This window comes from Scyliorhinus torazame, chromosome 6 (assembly GCF_047496885.1).
Source record: "Scyliorhinus torazame isolate Kashiwa2021f chromosome 6, sScyTor2.1, whole genome shotgun sequence".
Lineage (NCBI taxonomy): Eukaryota > Metazoa > Chordata > Chondrichthyes > Carcharhiniformes > Scyliorhinidae > Scyliorhinus > Scyliorhinus torazame.
The window spans coordinates 289,152,892-289,170,706 of NC_092712.1; the positions used below are offsets into that span (position 1 = coordinate 289,152,892).

Here is a 17,815-nt window from a genome sequence, read left to right on the forward strand (position 1 = left end):
GGCCCTGCTCCTTGACACCCACCCTCTCCCGGCCCGGTCGGACATCCCCAAACTCTTCCCCACACCCCCCCTCCCCTACCCGGACCTGGCCAGTGGGTTCTGTGCCCCTAGGTCGAGACCGTGGTGCTCACCTCCTTCCTCCCTCTCGGAGGTCATGGCGCTTGGTTCATTTATTTATTTTTTAATATAAATTTAGAGTACCCAATTCATTTTTTCTAGTTAAGGGGCAATTTAGCGTGTTCAATCCACCTACTTTGCACATCTTTGGGTTGTGGGGACGAAACCCACGCAAACACGGGGAGAATGTGCAAACTCCACATGGACAGTGACCCAGAGCCGGGATCGAACCTGGGACCTCGGCGCCGTGAGGCAGCAGGGCTAACCCACTGCGCCACCATGCTGCCCGGTTCCCGTTTTCATAAGTGGTAATTCGCGCCGGCAGGACATCCGTGCCTGGTCTCACTGACACGACAGTGGTTATTAGTCATCTGGGGCGACATTCTCTGACCTCCGCCGGGTCGGAGAATCGCCGGGGGCTGGCGTCAATACCGCCCCCGCCGGTTGGCAAAGTCTCCGGCACCGGATATTCAGCGGGGGCTGGAATTGCGCCGCGCCAGTTGGCGGGCCCCCCCCGTTCGATTCTCTGGCCCGGATGGGCCGAAGTCCCGCCGATAAATTGCCTGTCCCGCCGGCGTAAATTAAATCACCTACCTTACCGGCGGGACAAGGCAGCACGGGCGGGCTCCGGGGTCCTGGGGGAGCGCGGGGCGATCTGGCCCCGGGGGGTGCCCCCACGGTGGCCTGGCCCGCGATCGGGGCCCACCGATCCGCGGGCGGGCCTGTGCCATGGGGGCACTCTTTCCCTTCCGCCTCCGCCACGGTCTCCACCATGGCGGAGGCGGAAGAGACTCCCTCCACTGCGCATGCGCGGGAAACTGTCAGCGGCCGCTGACGCTCCCGCGCATGCGCCGCCCCGAGATGTCATTTCCGCGCCGGCTGGCGGGGCAACAACGGAAATTCCTCCGGCGCATTCCTCCCTCAATGTTGGGGTTCGGCCCCCAAAGATTCGGAGCATTCCGCACCTTTGGGGTGGCGCAATGCCCGTCTGATTGGCGCCGTTTTGGGCGCCAGTCGGCGGACATCGCGCCGTTTCCAGAGAATTTCGCCCCTGAACTTTATCCATATGTTCCTCCACATCTGCCACTTTACAAGCTTTTTCTCCTCCCAGTGTGCTCATTGTTTTGAAACGAATGCACATTAATCTGCCAGTTGCTGTGATTCACTGAAGTTAAAGTTGTGGAACATTTTGCTATGCTCAGGCTTATCTTTTACAATGTTTAACACCCCTGTTCAACTTCACTTAATTAATAATATTTTACCTCACACTCTCATTTTATTTAATCATCGCTGCACCATGGGCGTTGGCACTTGAGCTAAGTTTATCAATTATGAGGAAAGCCACAATTGTTTGCCCTCCTTAGCTCCTATTTCTAATATTTTGATTCAGTCCTTCCACTATCTTGTTTAAAAACACAGAGACTGCCGGCTCCAGCGGGCTTACATGACGACCCATTTATAAATGAGCTTGCACTGACTTAATTGTTGAAATTTCTTACATGGCCAACCTTTTAACCTTCCAGGCAAAATAACACGCAAAAATAACCATATGATGATGACAACACTCAATCCGCATGGTGGCACAGTGGTTAGTACTGCTGCCTCATAGAGCCAGGGACCTGGGTTCAATTCCTGGGGCGGGATTATCCCCTATCCGGCGAGGCAGGGGGACCTGGTGCCAAGGAGTGGCTAAGCCCGCCTCGGAGTGGTTTGCGCCCCGCCAACCGGCGGGGATGGGGCTTGGCGCCACGCCAACCGGCACCAAACGGCCGGCGCGAGTTGGCACATGTACGGGAGGGTTCGTCACCGCATCGGCCATGGCAGAGGACCACAGCGGCCGATGCGGAGGAATAGAGTGTCCCCACGGCACAGGCCTGCCCGCGGATCGGTGGGCCCAAATCGCGGGCCAGGCCATCGTGGGGGCACCTCCCGGGGCCAGATCCCCCTGCACCCCCCCCCCCCGCCCCCCCCGCGAACCCCGGAGGCCGCCCACGGAGCTGGGTCCCACCGGTAGGGACCAACCTTGATTTACGCCGGCGGGACCCTCGTTAAACGGGCAGGACTTCGGCCCATCGTGGCCCCGGGGCCCTTGAGTCGCGCCGGTCCCCGCCATTCTCCGAGATGAGCGGTGCGATTCGCGCCGGGGCGATTTTTGGGGGGCCGGAGAATTCGGAGGACGACGGCGGGATTTACGCCGACCCCCGGTGATTCTCCGACCCGGTGGGGGGTTGGTGAATCCCACCCCTGTTTCCTGCCGGTGCTCCGATTTCCTCCCACAGTCCAAAGGTGTGTGGGTTGAGTAGGTTTGTGGGGATGGGGCCCAGGTAGGGTACTCTTTCAGAGGGTCGGTGCACTGTAGGGATTCTTTGAATTCTATAGTTCCATGTGAAAGATGCCGACAGAAACTGAATGGAGTGAATTAGCAGCAAAACATGAAGTAGAAAAGAAGCTAGTGATCCAAAGGCACTTGAAGGCAATGTAGGATTGGGATGAGGTGTAGGTCAGAATTTTTCACACCTAGGAGTTGATACTAAACTTCAGATCTATACCAATGATTTGGATTTAATGCCTGCTGCTATGACAAAGGATGTATGAAAAGAGGTACATCAGGGGCACAATATAATCATATTGGAACAAAGTCCCGTGATGAGTGCGTTTAGCCATGTGTTTCCCAGCACTCGCAGTATCGAGAAACATCATGCTATCTACCGGGACTCTGTTTCAATTCGGGGCCGCAGTGGGGAACACCCCGACCAGGTCGCACTTAGTCCCATTTCCTGTATTGAGGAGCTCTGCTCGCCGGAACTCCTCAATGCAGGAAGAGATCAGAACACCATTTTTAAATGGTGAGTTTAAACTCACTAATAAGGCCCCTCCCCACATCCTACCTCATCCGCACAGGGCAGCCTCAAGCCCAATCCCCACTGTTGGAAAAATGCCAGCTTGACACCTTGGCACTGCCACCCTGGCAGTGGCCCTGGCAGTGCCACCTAGGCACCTTAGCAGTGCAAGGCTGGCACCCACATTGCTTGGGTAGCACCAGCAGTACCAGGGTGCCACCTTGCCCAGAGGGCAAGCACCTAGGGTCCTCTAATTCCCTGGCAGACCCCCACAAGTGCCATTCCAACTGGTCCCCATTTGTGGAGACAAGCACTGAATGGCATTCCTCTGAGGTCTCCAAGGCAAAGGAGTTAGACCCCAACACCTAGGTGGATCAGGGGAGCACATTAGAGTGAGACTAGCTGTCTCACTCTAATATGCAGATTTGCAAAATACTGATCCCGCCCACAATGGGCTGGATTCGGATCATGACGCCTCGCGAGATCCCGTTAGATCTTGCGAGGCATGGCAGGCTGGATAGATCCTGGAAGAGGGACCTCCTGGCATCTACCAGCTGCGCCACCTTTTGGGTGCAGTGCAGCCGGTAGGTCCTGCCCAAAATCTGTAAATAGACAGTGGTTGATAATTTTCCAGACATGTGGAAGGTAGTATTGGAAGTAGGTGCAGTGAGATCTAACAGAAATATAGTTAAAGATGAGATTGGAAGGCATTTGGAAGTTGAAGTGAATTTAACACTCAGAGGAATTTACAAATGTATGTCACCTATGGGGAGTCCTCTCCTGCATATTAAGAAATTGGGCGAAATCTTCTGGCTCTTCACGCCGGCAAGATCTTCTGGTTCTGCCGACGACACACTCCGCCATGGGTTTCCTGGTAGTGTGGGTTGGAATCAATAGGAAAGCCCATTGATAGCGGCCAGGCCAGAAGATCCCGCCACCAGCCAACAGCTGGTCGCCTCCTGTCACCGAGAAACACACCGCGAGAAGGCCAGGGAATCCTGGCCATCATGTTTGTGTGCCTGCAATTTCCCACTCATTAATTTTAATGGATATACAATTGTGTACAATACGTATCTGTAATTTCAGAAAGAGAGTGGCTGAGGCTTCCAGCTGGTGATGTGTAATGTTGACTTGGCATCAATGATGGGGGCGGGGCGGGAGGTCTTTTATGACCAAAGAGATGTTGGGCTTGGGATGGGTAGGACGTAAATATGTAAAAAATCTCAAGCAGATCACAACCAGCCTCAAAGCTGTCCAGTTCTGGTCTTAACAGAGGCAGGATTAAGGGTTCATCCTCCATGGGCCTCCTGGCATCTTCTCCCCAATCTCTTCAGATCCCCCACCATGACCTTCTCCACTTTTTCTTCAATGTTTCCATGGGCCCATCCAAAATCGTCACCCCCTCTGACCCCTGATCTCATTGAGCCCACCCATCAACATTCCCCTGATCTCTCATTGTACCTCCCCCCCTCCCTCCTCCCCCCCCCCCCCCCCACCACACACACCCGGTATCTTCATCCCTCTTCTCTGCTCTCTAGATGCAGCCTCGTGCTGAGGGTATACCTGTCTGACAGCAATAGCAGCCTTTCAGTCTGATCGGCAGCAGCCGGGGAAATAGAAATCAGATTGAACTTTTAAGTTCAGCAAAGCCTGAAGGAAACCCACTCTTCCAGATTTCATGTCGGCAAAATCACTCTTCCCCAACTCCCCAATCAGCCCTCACCAGCTCCCTCCTGTCTAATTATACATCCATGTAAAGGATTTTTAAAATTGAGCATTGATCTCAGATGGCCACTCCTAAATATTGCACTTTTATTATTGAACTTTAGACAACTCTCTAAATGTCTATGATTACACTAGTACGGTCCAGATGACCATTGGCCGCTTTCCCCTTTGAGGGGCGAGAGCTGACTGGTGGTGATTTAACATGAGGATCACCATGCCTCAGGCAAGGGGCAAGGTTGAGATGATGGGGCCTTCATGGATAACCTTAGCTGGTAGTGGAATTGAATCCGCACTGTTGGCCTCGCTCTGCATCATGAACCAGTTGTCCAGCCAACTGAGCTAAACCGCCCTCCCCCCACCCCCGTGATTACATTGAAGAGAAGTTAAATCATTAGTTATTCTTGCAACCTCATTAAAACATCCTGTATCAAAGATTTATGAAATGTTTAAGAAATATTGCCAATGCTGAAATGAAATTATAGTCACAGCTGTTTTTACTTGTAAAACTCTTTATAACTATGACTGATATTTGTGTTTGATGAAGTTTCAAGTGGAATAATGTGATTTTTTAAAATAATATTAGGGTGTTTCTGGTCCTTCTGGTGATCCTGGTGATGCAGGCATGATTGGATATCGAGGAGAAAGGGTAAGATAAGATCCACCAAATGAGAAATCAGTCATAAAAATTAATGTACTACTAATAGTTGTCACCAGACATGAAAAGAGGTGTGCATCATCTGCAATAAATGTGCTTGGTACTGTTACAAAGAGTGATCTATGATTGTTATTTTTACTCTGTGGTTTTGTACTTTACTTCCATCAACTTCAGCCCTTATAAAAAAGTACTTTTCCAAGATCAATGGTGGCTTTTAGTATTTAATTCATTCATTCGTGTGTGCTTTGCCCGCAGGAAGATCATTGGTTTATCGTCTTCTGATGATTCACTCCGGGCTCTTTTCTTGGCAGCTTTTGTCAATGGTGGTTTGCCATTGCCTTCCACTCTCAGGGGCTTGGCAAAGAGGCAGCTCCTAAGTCTACCTCAGCCAGAGCGGGAATTGAACCTGCACTGTTGGCATTATTCTGAAACATTTGCTAGCCCACGTAGGCAACTGAGCACATGGCCCCAATTTTCCTATTGCAAAAATTAAATAACATATATTGAAGTTTTGATCGTAACTCTAACCTCTCCTTTAGTCTATCAGATGCAATGTTGCCTAATTGGCAAATGTTATTTTTTCTCTACTGCTGTACTTTTTATCTGCTGTGCCCAGGTTTTCAGTTACACACCAATTCTAAACACTGTTTTTGCTTCATAAGTGCTCTTCATTACTCAGCAAGGACTTTTCCAAAGAGGACACAACTCGGACGTGAAGTCTGGATTTGTGGGAAGACCACCAACGCTGATTGCACTTCTGGCGGTGTGTGCTGTGTTGCCAGCTGCTCCCAGCATGGGCTATGTGGTGCATCATCCATTGAGAAGGATACTCATGGTGCAAGTCCTCGAAGAAATAAAATTTTTGTATTCATAATGTCACGTGGCTGAACTGGCTTATGCAATGCTCATTTTCCAAATTTGGACCAGGGACGTCCATTCAACAAATTTTGGAGGTCACTCACCAAAGACCAAGCACTCAGCTGCAAGATGGGTCCTGAAGTTGCTTTGCTTAACAGGCATCCGAATTTCAGGTGATGAAGGAGCTAAGCTCCGAAAGCTAGTGATTCCAAACAAACCTGTTGGACTTTAACCTGGTGTTGTAAGACCTCTTACTGTGCCCACCCCAATCCAATGCCAGCATCTCCACATCATTGTTGTGACTGTACCTTTAAGAAATTAGATAGCCGTGATGTCAGAGAGTGGGTGAAGCTAGGCTGTCTGTCTGCTTTTACTTTGGGCTCGCAGCTAGAGGGTTTGTTTAGCTTTGTTTTAGATTTGGAGAAGCTGCAGTCACAGCAGGATGTGTATGAATCTCTGCAAGCTTATGAATGTTCATTTGCTGATTTCAATGTGGTAACTGCTGTCAGTAGAGAAGTTACACCTGATGTTTTTCTGTAAAAAGGGTTATTTTTCTGTCTTATGGATGTTGCAAGGAAAGATTAAGAGTTACTTATAGAGTACTGTATTATTTGGGGGATTTATTGGTGTTGATAGTTGTTAAGATGTTTACTGGGGGTTTACAAAGTGTTAACTGGTTTCATAAAGAAACATTGTTTTAATTTCAAAGTACTTGAACGCTCTGTTGCACCACACCTGTAAGGTAGGCCCGTGTGCTCCCATAACCACAATCTATTAAAAGTTGTGGGTCAGGTGAAGTCCATGATACTCATTGAGATTCTCTAAACCCTGGCCCATAACACTATAATCAGGTAAATGCAATGGCAGCACCAAATTTGCTTGCTGCCTAACTCCACAAGTCTTACAACACCAGGTTAAAGTCCAACAGGTTTGTTTCGATGTCACTAGCTTTCGGAGCACTGCTCCTTCCTCACAGAACTGCACAAGTCATGTGAAGGTGCCAAATCCAAACCACCATACACTATTAATGACACAAAATGCTTTTTAGTCCACGTGAATAAAAGAATAGTTCAAGAAGAGAAATCCATTTTGTAAGTAAAGTTGTTGGAGAACTTGAATGAGGGAGGGGAACCCCAGGATCACTATAATTTAGATTAGTATCTTGGATTTAACAGCTAAATGCAAATTGCACAAATTTACAGATGGCATCATGGAGATTAAAAACTTGGAGCCATTTAGCAAACAATTGCATCTACGTTACAGTAGTGAAATTGCATAAATTAGGTTTACAATCTCTAGGATACAGAAAAGAAACGGATGATTTGATAGCTGTTACTCAAATGTTGAGAAGGAACTGGTGATCAAGGCTGAATAAAAGGATACTGTAACCTTAAGCTCAGAGACAGGCCACTCAATTGAGAAATTAGGAAACACACAGAAAAGGTGGTTGAAGTGGGCAATGCACTCTCAAATAAAGCAATTGACGTTAGTTCAATTAATAAATTTACATCTGTGGTCAATCAGATTTTTCTATCCAAGGCTATTAAAAGAATTGGAGCCAAGGCAGGTGGAGAGAGTTACGATACAGATTACCCATGATCTCATGAATGGCAGAGCTGTCTCGACGGGCTGGACAGCCCACTCCTGTTCCCATGTTCCTCTATATTGACACTTTATTTGATGCTCTTTTTGAAAGAATGTAGTATGTATGGGCTAGACTTTAGAAAAAAAACCTAAATTTAAATCTGCTTTCATAGTGCTTCCTGTGTCTCAGTAAGTTTACTGAGCGAGTAACGAGTCATCCATCCTGGAAAGGTCCAAGGATTAATAAATGGGTTTTGCTGATTTAGCCGATCTCAACCGCGGCAGCAGATAGGAGTGCTGCTATTAGCTTCTACGGTACTGCCTATAAAAGTGGAAATCCACCCAGATCTCTGCTCCTGCTTACTCTCTGGTGACCCCCACTGAACTGTGGACATTGACTGAAGTTGAGACTATTCTGATCTGGGCCCTTCTATTTGGCTCTAGGTGTGAGACTTCGTTCTTAGGTGAACTATATACATTCTCTGATATCTCCTCAACAATTGTTCATTAGTATTACTTCAAGACAGTTTACAGAGTAGACACATAGGGAGGGGATTCTCCCATGCCGGGTGGGAGAATCGCCGGGGTGCCGCGTGTGTCCCACCACGCCGCCCCGACGCCCGCACGCGATTCTCCCAACTCCCCCAAACCGGCACGGCGATAATCACGGCTGGCCGCTGGGAGTATCGCCGCTCGCCGTTTGCAATGGGCGAGCGCCGATTCTCCGGCCCAGATGGGTCGAGCGGCCTGCCCAATACGACCGGTTCCCGCCGGCGCCGTCCACACGTGGTCGCTGCCGGCGGGAACAGCGTGGGAACGCTGGGGGGTTCAGCCTGTGGGGGGGGTGAGAGGGGTTCCTGCATCAGCGGGGGGCTCAAATGGGGTCTGGCCCGCGATCGGTGTCTACCGATTGGCGGGCCGGCCTCTGTGAAGGAGGATCTCCTTTCCTCCGCCGCCCCGCAAGATCCATCCGACATCTTCTTGCGGGGCCCCCGCAAGATCCATCCGACATCTTCTTGCGGGGTGGCCTTGGGGAGGACGGCAACCGCGCACGCGCGGGTTGGCGGCGGCCATCCCGCGCATGCGCGGGTAACGTCATTTACGCGGCTCCGGCTGCGTCATTTACGTGGCGCCGCTTTTACGCGGCGCCAAGGCCCGGCGCGCGTAAATGACGCGATGCCGCTCCTAGCCCCCCGGGGGCGGGAGAATAGGGGGCTGGGAGCAGGCTCCGACGCCGGAGTGAAACACTTTGGTTTTCACTCCGGCGTCGGCACTTAGACTCCCAATGGGAGAATTGCGCCCATAATTCTTCGGCATGTTCCAACTTTTCTCTTCAGTGTCTAACACATGACTGACTGATGTCAATGGTACACCATGATCCATGTCATATAGAAGCGTATCCCATCTTTAAATCCTTTATATTACTGCTCTCCACCAAAATATACTATCCTACTTTTTAGCAGAATGGAACGATTTTCATTATTTCTGTAATTTTCTTTTTTTACAATTACTGATTCCACTGAACTCCAAATGCTACTCTTCCTCTCCCCAAATCACAGTTCGAGGGTTTCAATCTCCTTCCATACTCTTGGCCCTTAGGAAAGAGGCTTGGAGGCAGATGAGCTTTCTTTTGTCTCTGGTAGGACATCATGCAGAATAGGACAATACTTTGTGAGCATTGCTGTTCACATCGCTGGGAAGCAGAGTGTAGGTTTTCCATTGGCTGAACAGCAAGAACAATAGAGACTTTGCAACAAAAGACTGATCCAAAAGAGAGGATTGAAGACAGTCGATCTTTGGGCCATCTGGGACTAGGAGAGAACAACTCAGGACACTTTGAAGAACTTGTTGCTTCCGGGAAAAAGCTTCTGAATGGAATTGTCTTCAACTGCTGGGAAGACTATCATAGCTGCATCATCAACTGTTGTATCAAAGACTGAAAAGGCACTGAAAATCTGAGATTTCAATGAACTTACATGATGATGAAAAAAATGATCCGCTTCCTGTAAGACTGTCAGGAAAAGAAGAAGTGATGATTTCCCAATGATTGTTCTGGAGTGCCGTTTACTTTCTGTAGGCAACAGTAAGACAGCCACACTTGCTTCTGTACGAGGTTGCTCCAATATAGGTGAGGCGAAGGATTGCTGAGAAAGAAAATACAAAGATAGCCTCACCTTCAGTAATGTGAGAAATTTCCTATTGACAATGAACTCTGGGTCAAGATTGCTGTACAGGATTCCACAGCCTCAGAAGTGCTTAATATTCTGCTGTGGCTTCTGTGCTGGCCTCCAGCTCTGAGCAGAAGAATACGTTTGACTGGGACTTCAGAATGGCTGGCAATTGACTTTAAACCTGGTGAGGTAGCAGCTTTCAAGCAGTGTGATCCTGTGGACTCTAACCTGGACTAAGACAAAGCATTCTCTGTGGAAGACTCTTCACGGACAACAGGAGATAAAGTAGGCAATACATTGGTAGGTTCAGTGGAACTAAGATCCGAATGCTGTTCAGCAACTAAAAGCACAGCCAATTCATCTAAAAATACAACAGAGACCTCATAAGGTATATTGATCAAGTGGGAAGGATGAATCATTCTCTAGGATCTTAACCTCCAAGAGATCACTCAGTATTGCAAGGATTTCTTTCTCACTAGCCTCTGAAAAGAACCAGTTCAAGTCTGGCAGATCTTCACAGGGATGGTCACCATCTACTGCAGTGCCTCATGTATCCTCCATCTCAGACCTTACTTCATGAAGAAATGAGAGATTCATAATGTCCTTGCCTATCAGGGGTCTAGTGGATGGCATGTCTATGAAATTAAGTAGTGTATTGCTGAGTGTATAAACCTCAGCTTTTGAAGTTTGCCTTTCCACTGCTTCTAAATATAAGGTCAAAGGCGGAAACAGTAGTGTTGGGGTAATGTCACTGGATTAATAGCCCACAGGCCTGGACTAGTTCTTTGGGGGGCATGGATTTGAATCCCCCCATGACATAAATAAATCTGGAATTAAAAGGTAGTCTCAGTAACGGTAACCATGAAATCATCATCAATTATTATAAAACCCATCTAGCTCATTAATGTCCTATAGCGAAGGTAATCTGTTGTCTTTACCTGGTCTGTCATACATGTGACTCCAGATCCACAGTAATCGGTGGAATACAGCTGGAACGGCCAGGAAATTCCAGCCAGTGAGTCATTCAAATGATGTGCATCAGCCCATTTTTTTTAAGATTCCTCGAATCATGTGAACATTGTCACTCATTAAGGTTGTCGTTGAACAGAGAAGGAATCAATCAATCGCTGCCCTTTGTAGACACGTAGCTCTGAGGCATAATTTTAACATCTCACTTGAGAGTCTAACACATGACTGACTGAATTCAGTGGTACATCATCATCATCGACAGCAGAAATGGCATATCCCATCTGTTAAACCTTTATGCTGGAGAGACCAGATTCAACGGTAATGTCTCTTACGATCAATGAGCTTGCTTAAAAAAAAGTGAGATTCGCAGCTACTTGATTAAGACAATGAGAAGCGTCCATGAAAGAATAATCAGCAAAATATCAATACCTTTCAGGATAGAGGGAGACAGCATTCTTCTTATTCTATTTTGGAATGTAGGTTTTGCCGTAAAGGCCAGTATTTGCTGCCCTTCCTTAATTGTCCATTGAGCTGAATGACATGCACAGCCATTTCAGAGTACATCTAAGAACCAACCACATCGCTGTGGGCCTGGAGCTACATATAGGCCAGACCAGGTAAGGATGGCAGATTTCCTTTCTTAAACAACATTAGCGATAACTGAATTTAAATTCCAACAACTGCCAAGATGAGATTTGAACCCCTGTCTCCAGAGCATAAACCAGGGCCTTTGGATTTTACTAGTCTAGTGACATTGCCACTACACAACCATCCCCCCCCCCCACCCCACCCCAAAATAAAGATGAATAAGAATGAAAGAATAAATGTATTTTTTTTAAACAAGATTAATATTTTTTTATTTCAGGGCGAGAAAGGACCTCCAGGCCAAGCATTGGAAACGGTACGTAGTCTACTGCGCGCACATATATGTATATATAATATGTATGTGTGGAAAGTCCCATAGTGAGTGTTTCCCGGCACTTGTAGCAACGCGACTCGATTTGTATAAGGGGCCTCAGCGGGGAATGCACAGCTGAGGCTGCACAAAGCCCCATTTTGTACACTGGAGATCTCTACTCACTGGAACTCCCCAGTGTAGCGTGAAATCGATCTCCGATGCCCTTTAAACAGTTTCTACCCCCCTCACCAGTCTGAAAGTACGATGGGAAGGGTAAGCCCCCTTCCGCACCCCCCAACAGTCACGCAGAGCACCCCCGGTCCGATTGCCCATACGCAAAAAAATACCAGCTTGGCATCTAGGCAGTGCCAACCTCACACCCTGGCAGTTCCCATGCCAGCTGGCAATGAAATCTGGGCACCTTGGAAATTACAGGCTGGCATCCAGGTGGCACTGTCAGATTGGCAGTGCCTGGATGGCAAGCTGGCACTGACAGGGCACCACCCTGCCCAATGGGCATGCAGCTGGGGACCTACGGCCCCCTGGAAGACCCCTACAAGTGCCGTTCTGTCTGGTCCCTGTTTGTGGGGACCAGAGCTGAAGGGTGCTTGCCGAGGTCTCCGAGGAGAATGGAATGAATCCCAAAGCCTCAGGTACCTTGGGAATCTGCACATTAGTGTAAGCACACTGTCTCGCTCTAATATGCAGATTTGCCAAGAAGTGATCCTGCCACAATGGGCGGGATTTATATTGCAACGTCTCGCAAGATTGTGTTAGATCTTGCAAGGCGCTGCGAGACGGGTAGATCCCGGGTTTCCTGTCTTTTATCGGCCATGCTGCGCCGTGGTGAACTGCTTTTCAGAAGCAGCGTGGCCATTGGATTACGCCTAAAATCGCCACTCATGCAGTGTAATTGTAGGATTTATGTAAAGTTTGTTTGCAAACGTTTCTTATTTTCATTGCAGTCTTGTGGCCTTGTAGCATATATACGGAGGAACTGCCGTAAGTAACAGCCCTTTCAGTTTCTTATCAGTGATTTTTAAGCTGCAGTCTCAGATACCATGGGATAGTGGGGCAGTGATGTTTGCTTGTTTGCTTCTGGCTCTTACTTCTGCGATGCGGGCCGACCACCAATCCCATGCCCCATCCCCCCAGACATGCCCCCCCCTCCCCTATCCACACGCCCTGCCCACGCACACCCGGCCGCTGACATGTGCCAGTGGCTGGGACCAATCCCCTGGGTGATCGAAGGCTGACCGCTGTGTCTGTGTTGCTGCCTTCCACAGTGTTCAAACACTGTGTCCATGCACCAAGGTGTGATTGGGATGCTAGGCAATGAGCCCTACATGCTACATGGCCCGCCCACCCATGGGGATCCACTTGGCATGTGTGAAGTACACACATAACTACGATTGCCAATTCCCGATTAGCGATAGTCTTCAGCCGCACGGCCAGAGGCCTCCACAGTCAGTGGGAGTTATGGGTATTCGGTGGGGCAGACAGGCAGCAGTTGACCCCAGAATGGGAACACATGGTCCAGGGTTGGCATGGCGGACCAGCGAACGTCCGCCCCCTCCACCGTTTCGCAGATCCTCCCCCCCCCCCAGCCCTGATGCCCTCAGCCCCCGATGGTGGTCCATCCCCAACTCGGGTTGCATCTCCTGGTTGCCCCACCCCCCGACAACAGGGACAACATGCCCAGTGCACCCGGGCTCATGGCCTGTGAGCGAAGATGGCTACTCACCACCTCGGCAGCCCATCCACCTGTTCCACATTTTTCAATGTGACCACTTTCTGGGGAGGCCTTTGAACCACGGGAGGCCATTGGATGTGGGGTGGTTCCCGTTAATTGTATGGAAATAGGGCTTAAGTGGTGATAATTGGTTTCTAGCCACAGTACGGCGAGATCACGATTTCACTTATGGGAGCGGGCCGGTTACATCGCAAATGGTTTGGCGCCTGGTGCAGTTCTCATTTTCCGCCTCTCCCGCTATTCACGCGCCTCGTTTCATGCGAGCGAGAGTGCAACGAGGCCGGAGCATCACGCCCCTTATTAATCGCAGTATTAATTATTAATTCAAAAGTGTTCGTAATCAGAAATTTAAAATGACTGAGCAAAATACAGTAATCAAGACAGTGGACAATCAAGCCAGTTTGTAAGCAGAAGGTTTTAGCTAAACTAAAAGTTTCCTCATGCTTTACGATCAGAAGTAGCGAAAGTAAATTAAACTGCAAACTCACTTTTAGAATATGGTTTAGGAGTTGCAATGGTTAGATTATTGATTATTTTTGTATTTCAAATGAACAAGTAATGAAAATAAGTGATCCATTGGATTTCAATCAATAATTTTACTTTCTCTTTTCTTTTAGCTTGTTGTTCACAAAGTAAGTCATATTTATAGAGTTTTGCAAATCAAAGCATTTTCCATTCCTTTGAATGCTGCCCCTCTCTCGCATGAGTACGTGATATTATTACAATCCCAGTTCGTGTTGCTATTGGACGGGAAGATTCCAGAATGTAACCCTGGCTCAAGCGATCATAACTTTTAATTTTTTCAGAAAGCTTTTAGGAACAGAGTCACAGGAACGCTAATTAGTTTTCAACAACAAGAAAAAAAACATTTAAAATCATGAAAGGTTTGATTGTAGTTTAGGTGGATTGCCTATGATAAATTGCCCTTAGTGACCAAAAAAGGTTAGATGGGGTTTTGGGGTTACGGGGATAGGGTGGAAGTGATGGCTTAAGTGGGTCGGTGCAGACTCGATAGGCCGAATGGCCTCCTTCTGCACTGTATGTTCTATGTGTAATACAGTATTCCTTTACTCCCCTCCGAGATCACACATGTATACAAATTTTTTAATAGAACACTCATTCTGAACCAAATGGCCGATGCCACTCAACTGATCTTCCGTGGATTTCCCTCACCATCCCCCCAGATGATTGTTACATGAGGGTTTCCAAACTCCATTCCCAAAAAAACTCGCTTTAAGATCTTCTTTCAAAAATGCTTTCCATCATTTGCTTACATTATCCTTTCAAACACAGCTTCTGCTCCGCTTTTTAACAAGAATCCAGCACTTGGTTTTCCACCTCTCCTTTCCGGCTTCCTTTATCGTAAATTGCAACATGGACCCAAAATTCTACACAAACACAGGTACTCATTCCCCAAACAGAATATTATTGCTTCAAACACTGGAAATAAGGGCACCAGACCTTGTGATTGCTTCAGATATGTGTTTGTCTATTGCCAATCCCATCAGCTCCTCTCTTCCCAGGTCAGACAGACTTCCATAAGCCGCTTGTTTCTCGACAGTGCGGCGTTCGCTGGCAGTGGGATTCTCTGTTCCCACCGCTGTCAATGGGAATTCCCATTTAAGCCACCCCACTCCACCGGGAAACGTGGGGGTGCAGACTGTAGAATCCTGCCACCAGCGAAAGCTAAAGAATACTTGCCAGTATCCTATTCTCAAGTCAGTTCGTCTTTGATTCTTTTTACTTCAATGTTCCTGGACCTTCTTTTCCATCCCCTTGTTCGTAGATCTAACTGTCCTTTAGTTCCCCTGGAGATTGCTTTTGTGCACCTTACTGCAAAGCTTTTCTCATTCTAGCAGATCTGTGAGAGCTGCTTTCTCTCTCATTACCTAGCTCCAACTGCTATAAATCCAGCCAAAACTGCTCAAAAAGCATTCCTACCTGAAAGGTGCCTCTGGTTACTAAGCATCGTCTTTATACTTCTCCAGCTTGTTTACTTTTCACACAGTAATCCTCTCAAAATACTATAGAAGCACAGTTTGAATGAAAACCAACAATCCTCAGATGCAAACACCTTTGTCTAACATGAATCTAACTATAAGATTACCCTTCCTTACATAGCAACACTAAATTAAACCCACTTAAAGCCTTATTTCGTCTGCGGAATCCTCTCTGGTCGGGTTCTTCCGCTCCACCTCCAGCGCACCCATGCCCACAGGTTTCCCGACGGCGTAGAGTGGTCACAATCCCATTGGCTGGCTGCCGGAATGGAGGATCCCGCTGTCGGCGAGGGTGCACTGCGTCGGAAAATATGGCTGGCGGACCGGAGAATCCCGCCCCTTATATTTAACAATAGATCACGTAAGACTACCTTTATTTTCCTGACAATGTTTTAAAACATTTTGCTTCCTTGCATTGTTTCAGAAAGAGAAGAGTGCCCTGCGTACCCCACTGAGTTGGTGTTCGGTCTGGACAGGTCTTCAGATGTCACATTACCTATATTTGAAAGGATGAAAGGAATTGTAATTAAGTTCCTAGAGGATATTAACGTCGCTGAAAGCAACTGTCCCTCCGGAGCTCGCGTGGCGGTTCTTACATACGATAACGAAGCAAGGTCTTTCATTCGATTTTCAGCCTTTAAGAAAAAACATTTACTGCTGAAAGAAATAGAAGGGCTAAGATATGAACGATCAACCAATAAACGGAATATTGGCACTGCTATGCAGTTTGTTGCAAGAAATACATTTAAGCGATTTCGTAATGGTATCCTTGTGAAGAAAATAGCTGTGCTTATCACCAATGGAGGATCCCAAGACACCAAGGGTATAACAACAGCTGCCACTCAATTAATACATTCTGGTATCACTCCAGTCATCATCTCCTTTAAGAACATTCCAGAAGTCGATCGAGCTATTCAGGTGAGGAAAATTATAACATTATATAATATATATATATTACCATTCAGCTGTTTTAAAAATGTCAATTGTTCTGCAAAACGTATAATCATAGAATTCACAGTGCAGAAGGAGGCCATTCAGCCCATCGAGTCTGCACCAGCTCTTTGAAAGAGCACCCTACCCAAGGTCCACACCTCCACCCTATCCCCATAACCCAGTAACCCCACCCAACACTAAGGGCAATTTTAGACACTAAGGGCAATTTATCATGGCCAATCCACCTAACCCGCACATCTTTGGACTGTGGGAGGAAACCGGAGCACCCGGAGGAAACCCACGCACATGCGGGGAGAACGTGCAGACCCCGCACAGACAGTGACCCAAGCCGGGAATCGAACCTGGGACCCTGGAGCTGTGAAGCAATTGTGCTAACCACTATGCTGCCCCAAGTTTAGTTGGAGTTATAAACAACAATATGTGCATAATCTTAGGGCAGCATTTCTTAGAGGTGATCAAAAATGCCAAATGGTGACCAAAAGAGTCAATGAGGATATTTTCTGCTCCCGTTTTCGGGGGTGGGTGGGGGGGGAAAATCGGCAGCGAGAGCCGGAAACCCCACGGGAGTCCCAAACACGGTTTATGCCGGCGGAATTTTCTGTTCCGATTGTGTCCACCCCCCCCGGCAATGACATATTGGGAATCTCGATGTTCACCGTCAGGATCCCCATTTGAACATATTTAAATGCAATTATCAGCCCTTTCTGCCTGACGTTCCCCCTGCAACCTCTCCACCACCCGTTAGAAATTCAATTCAAGCCGCCGTGAATCTCAGCAGGTCCCCCAAGAGGTTCACCTGGGAAGCAGAAACCGCCAGAGTCACGCAGGTGAGGTTGTCCCCCAGGGGGGGGAAGAGAGTCCTGCCTGGGCACTGTTGCATGGGTGGGTGGGTGTTCTGTCGGGTGGAGTTAATCCATGGAGGGCGGTTTCTATTTTTATTGCAAAAGGGCAACCTGATTTTTTATAGACTGAATTGCTGGTGGGAGCCCGCCCCACCAGCGTGACGTCGTAGGACCCGCCGCATAACTTTTTTTTCTGGGACCCTAAAAAAAGGACAGACAAAGCCCCTCCATTTGGGGCTGGCTGCTTCCCACGTGCGGTGCCACTCTGCCTAAAAATTAGACAATCCCAACCCGTGGAGAAAGCACCCCTGCTATTGTCGGCAAACCCAGAGACAACTTTTATTCTCCGTGGCAGCTCTGAAGTTACAGCAGTGTTGTTCGGAGCAGTGACCATTGCTGGAAGCACACACAGTTTCCCATATTCAAAGTACGTGGCGCCCAGCACCAGG

The 17,815-nt window shown here is 48.1% G+C and overlaps 1 protein-coding gene across 1 annotated transcript in view; it reads left to right on the plus strand.

The window, feature by feature from the left end:
- Positions 1–17,815, plus strand: part of LOC140425484 (collagen alpha-6(VI) chain-like) — a 210,699-nt gene that overhangs the window by 157,122 nt on the left and 35,762 nt on the right. The window contains exons 29-33 of the mRNA XM_072509802.1: positions 5,266–5,328; positions 11,785–11,820; positions 12,783–12,819; positions 14,188–14,202; positions 15,995–16,488. Of these exons, the coding sequence (XP_072365903.1) occupies positions 5,266–5,328; positions 11,785–11,820; positions 12,783–12,819; positions 14,188–14,202; positions 15,995–16,488 (645 nt within the window). The remainder of the gene's footprint in view (positions 1–5,265; positions 5,329–11,784; positions 11,821–12,782; positions 12,820–14,187; positions 14,203–15,994; positions 16,489–17,815) is intronic.